At 34.5% G+C, this 5,215-nt stretch overlaps 1 protein-coding gene across 1 annotated transcript; it reads left to right on the forward strand.

Annotated features, from left to right (window-relative positions):
• Positions 1-227: 227 nt before the first annotated feature.
• Positions 228-1,259, forward strand: LOC110103161. The gene has a single exon (XM_020831763.1). It carries the CDS (start codon positions 228-230, stop codon positions 1,257-1,259), a length of 1,032 nt encoding a protein of 343 aa, XP_020687422.1.
• The last annotated feature ends 3,956 nt before the right edge of the window (positions 1,260-5,215 follow it).

Genomic DNA, 5,215 nt, shown 5'->3' on the forward strand with positions numbered 1-5,215 from the left:
ATTAAAAATAAAAACCGTGGAAGACTTGGAGAAGGAAGGAAAAAGGTTGGGGGCTACTCCCCAATTAAAATTTAATGGATTCCATAGCATTTTGGAATTGTAGAGGGGAAAAGAAGAAGGAAGCCTCTCTATATATGAAGGAGTTCATAAAAGACTATAAGGTTTTCTTTTTGGGCTTAATTTAAACTAAAATCAGCTCTTTTGATAAAAATGAGTTTGATAGGATTATGGGTCCTAATTGGGATTTTTTCATTCTACCTTCGAAGGGATTATCTGGTGGCATTATGATTCTATGGAGATTTGATATTGGTTCATTCACAGTGCTAAAGAATATAGATCAATGTGTTATTGGTGATCTTAATGCCTTTAATAATGGTTGTTGGATGATTACTACTGTTTTTGGGAACAAGGAGGCTTACAAGAGAAGATTGTTTTGGGATTGCATACAAGAACAATCACAAAGGAAGATTCCATATGTAATTGGAGGAGACTTTAATTGTATTCTTTCACAAGAGGAAAAGAGAGGATGTAAGAAATTTGTCTACTCTCAAGGTTCCTTAGAAATGCTTAAGTTTATGAATGATAACGACTATCATGATATTGGGATGGTTGGTCCAAGATATACTTGGTGCAATAATAAACATGGAAGTGCAAGAATTTTAGAACGTTTGGATAGATGCTTGTTGAACTCATTGGCTATACAAAAGATTCAAATTGTAATGGTTAGACACTTAGCTAGATTGGCTTCTGACCATTGCCCTATTGTGCTAAAAATTTTTGTTGAAATTAGAAGCATGGCAAGATGTATTAAATTTGAAGATGTATTGTTATCGTTCAAGACATCAAAACACATTGTTTCAAAAACCTGGAAGAAATATTTTGTTGGGGATGAGATGGAAATACTAAACAAGAAATTTAAGAAAGCATTAAATGACTTATTCCATTGGAGCAAGAATAAGCTTGAAGATTTTTCTAGAGAAAAATCCAGATTAAAGGCTGAAATTCTTTTACTCCAAGAAGAAGAAGCTACCAATGGCTGGCTGGAAGATGAGAAGGTTTGGATGCTTAAATCTAAAGTAAAAGAACTCAATGTTATTCTCAATCACTTGAACACTTGGTGGAAGGAAAGGGCAAAAGTGAAGTGGAATGTTGAAGGTGATTCAAACACCAAGTTCTTTCATTCATTTGCCAATGCTAAAAGAAATACCAACTGGATCTCTCATGATAAAAATATGGAAGGCCAAATCACCGAAGATTAAAGAGAAGTGGAAGATGTTTTCTATTCTTTCTTTCTAGAGAAATGGAAGTAAAGGAAATGCAGTCTAGAGAATTGGCTGAACCGATGGAAGGTTTTGAATGAAGATGAAAAAACTTTTTTAAAAAAGGAGCTTACAACAAATGAAGTTAAGGAGGCTGTTATGAAGCTAGGGAGTAATAAAGCTCCAGGATGTGATGGATTGACTCACTCTTTCTTGAAAAACTATTGGGAAATAATTGGTGGTGATGTTTGTAAAGCGGTGAGCCTTTTTTTCTCTACTGGTAAAATGAGTAAAGAATGGAAGGATACTTTGGTAGTACTCATTCTAAAATCCTATAATCCTTTAACTCATGCTCATTACCACCCTATCAGCTTGTGTAACTAAATTTATAAGATTGTATCAAATATAATCTTAAATAGATTGGTCTTAGTGATTCCCAAAATCATCTCTGAAGAGGAAGTGGCATTTGTTAAGAATAGATCGATTTCTAATCATCTTCTATTAGCTCAAGAGGTTTTCCATAAATTGAGATTTTCAAAAGCTTGCAATGGATATTTGGCTATAAAATTGGATATGGAACAAGCATACGATAGTATGTGTTGGTTCACCTTGAAGAAGGTGATGAAGGATCTAGGTTTACCGGAGCTGATTATGGATTGTGTGTCATTTCCTAGATTTTTCTATATTAATCAATGGGACAAGATCTAAATGGATTGAGGGAAAATGTGGGTGTCATGAAGGATGCCCTCTCTCTCCATTATTATTTATAATTTACTCTAAGTTATTATCTAATGTTTTCTACTACAGGGGGAACAAATTGGGAATCAGTATTTGCTCCAATGCATATAAAATTTCACATCTATTATACACAGATGATGTGTTATTGTTCTGTGATGCTAGATTGAATAATGTGAAGAAAATTAAGAGCATTATCAAACATTACTGCAGCTGGACGGGTCAGAATGTAAACAAGCAGAAATCAACTTTGATATTTGGAAATTCTGTGTTAAGAAGGAAAATGAAACAGATTTCAAAATTGCTGGCCTTCAAACCGGTAGAAGAAATTGATTATCTGGGAATAAAAATTGCTTTGAGACGGTTAAAGAAGAGTGATTTCCAAGTGCTGTTGGATAAAACTATGAAGAGAATGAATGTATGGAGTAACAGGCATATGTCTCTAGCCGGAAAAATCTGTTATTCAATCATTACTTCAAGAATTGAATCTCTTAGAGCAAAGTTTGCTTAGAATCTCATTGAGAAACCAAGTAACTTTTTAAATAGGAACTTGTTGAAAAAAATGGTGATTTGTGGTGGAGTAAGGATGAGTATAAAGGAGGTTCTATTGCTTGGAAAATCATCATAAGTGGATGGAAGACTCTTAAAATATTTGTAAATGGAAAGTTGTTAATGGTTCCAACATAAATGTTTTACAGGATACATGGATTCTAAATAAGAGCCTTCTTAAATTGTCGACTTTTGTTGGGGCCTTGATGAGGACATAACTACTCTAGATTATTTTATAGAAGAAGGAAATTGGAATTCTGAAAAGCTGAATCAATATTTTGGGATAGAGCTCCAGAATATCATCCGAGAGGTGCATATTTTCAGTAATGCAACTAGAGATCAACTGGAATTGAAAAAACAATTTACGGGTAAAACCATTTCAGCACTGCTAACTTAAGATCATTATGGAGATGTTGCTTCAAAGGTAACATTTTCATGGATTCATAAATTAAAAATTAATGCTCGGGTAGAGCTCTTTCTTGGAGATTAAACATTGATGCTATTCCTATAGAATATTTTCTTTTTAAAAGAAAGCTGTCTATTAATTGTATGTGTCCCATGGGATGTGGTGTGATTGAAAATTTTGATCATATCACAGCTAATTGTTCTAAACTTTTGGAAGTATGCAATGTGTTACAAGATTGGGGATTCAGTATTCCATCTTTCACTAATTGGAACGATTTCAACAACGGTCTTAGTAGACTAACAAATCATGATATCATGACTGCTAAAATTTATGTCTTAACCATATGGATGGTTTGGAACAATAGATGCAAAGTGAAGCATGGAAAATATGGAAGCAGTAAGTTGTTGATTGCTTCTTCAGTTTTGAGCTTTCTTAGCTCGGTAAAGCAAGATATTTTCCACTCAGACCACTGGGATGCTTATCGGTCCAAAGGATTGCGTTCACATTATTGGCATCCTCCTCCACCTGAGTGGCTTAAAATCAATCTTGATGCAGCTATTAAAGATAATTATATGGATGGAATCGCTGGTGCGATAAGAGATGATAAAGGCAGATTTATCTCTACTTCTGGAAGGAAGAAGATGAATTGGGATAGTGCACAAATGGAGCTATTGGCATTCAAAGCTTTGGAAGGAATCTCCCATGAATGGGCAGGAGATATAAAAGGTATTATTTTGGAAGGTGACAATATAAATGTTCTCCAATATCTTCAAAAATTGTACAACAAACCGAAGATTATGATAGAGAACTCATTAGGAGATGAAGGTATATATATTTTTAGTATTTTCAATAATGTCATCTTTAATTGTGTCAATCACAAATGTAATAAATTAGCGGACTATTGTGCTAACTTAGCTTTATCTTTTGATTTTGATTGGGACCTGTTAATTGCGGATAACCTTCCTTCTTCCTTTGTTAAATTAGTAAAGGAAGAGAGTGAAAGGTCGTTTAATCCTCACTTAGCTTGTATCTAGGCTTTTCTTTGCCTTTTTTATTTTATTGCTGCTTAGCACTTCTCAAAAAAAAAAAAAAAAAAAGAACTCAAATCTCATCTCTTCCTAAATCCCTTTCAATCCTCTATTCCCCTAGGCTTTCTATATGGCTAGTTCTAGCAAAAGACAAAAGGTGCTTGCTAAGGGACCACACAAAAACACTAGTGAAAACTTCTTGTCCATGGAAAATGAAGAATCCTTCCCTAGATTTGCTTCTGCCAAAATCACTTCCTCTATAGTCCTTCTTTAGGAGAAACTCACTTTCAAGGTAATGCACCTTTTCTACTTCCACCAAATTTGGCCTTATCCTCACTCTTATCCATTTGTACTAAGGAAACCTTCCACTACTTTCTTACCAATATGTCTTTTAACTCTGACCAATCTGTGATTAGGTCTTATGTTTTAAAAAAGAAAGTAGAAATCACTAAAGAAGACTTGGGAATTTTTCTAAACTTAAGAACTCAAGGGATTAGAGCCCACACTTTGACCTCCTCCACTAACTATGACTGGACAATAGTAAATCATGTAATTAGAGGATGTAGAGGAGTAGGTCATATGCCTAAGGTAGCCACTCTTAATCTCAATGCCCGTATCATCCAGCATGTTCTTCGCACATCCATTATTCCTAAAGCTGGTGATCGAGTCAATATCAAACCTCTTCTTTCTACAGTGACCTATCTGATTATGACCAATCAACCTATAGATGAAGCCCAACTAATCATTAACTACATTTATGAACTTTCTGAGATTGGCCATGTCACCCACAAAAGAAAGAAAAATAAAGCCTTAGGACATCTTGTGACCTATATTTTGGAGAAAAAGTATGAACTAGTCCATCCAGTTCAAAATCTATAGGAGCCTCTCTACAACAATAATGGATCTTTTTGAGCAATCTTTAATAAAGATGAACATCTTGAACAACATATTAGTAGTGACTTAGAGGAGGAAATGGGAGCACCTCCACCTGCACCTGCTGGTGAACCAAATTATCAAGATTTGGTTCACAGATTTGATCGTCTAGAGACTCATTTTGATCAACGCTTTGATCAAATTGAAACTCATATACAAATGTAAGATGCTCAGTACCATCAGGATATGAGTTGGATGTGATATCAAATCGATGGTATAAACTCAAATATGATTATAATGAGCAGTTATTTTAATTTTTAAAACAAGCAACCTCCTCTAGATCAGGGTTCTTCTGAGTGATCAAT

This window comes from Dendrobium catenatum, unplaced genomic scaffold, assembly GCF_001605985.2.
Source record: "Dendrobium catenatum unplaced genomic scaffold, ASM160598v2 fragScaff_scaffold_465, whole genome shotgun sequence".
Lineage (NCBI taxonomy): Eukaryota > Viridiplantae > Streptophyta > Magnoliopsida > Asparagales > Orchidaceae > Dendrobium > Dendrobium catenatum.

Excerpts from the sequence above, each read along its gene's own strand:
- LOC110103161 (XM_020831763.1), top strand. The coding sequence starts at position 228 with ATGGGTCCTAATTGGGATTTTTTCATTCTACCTTCGAAGGGATTATCT.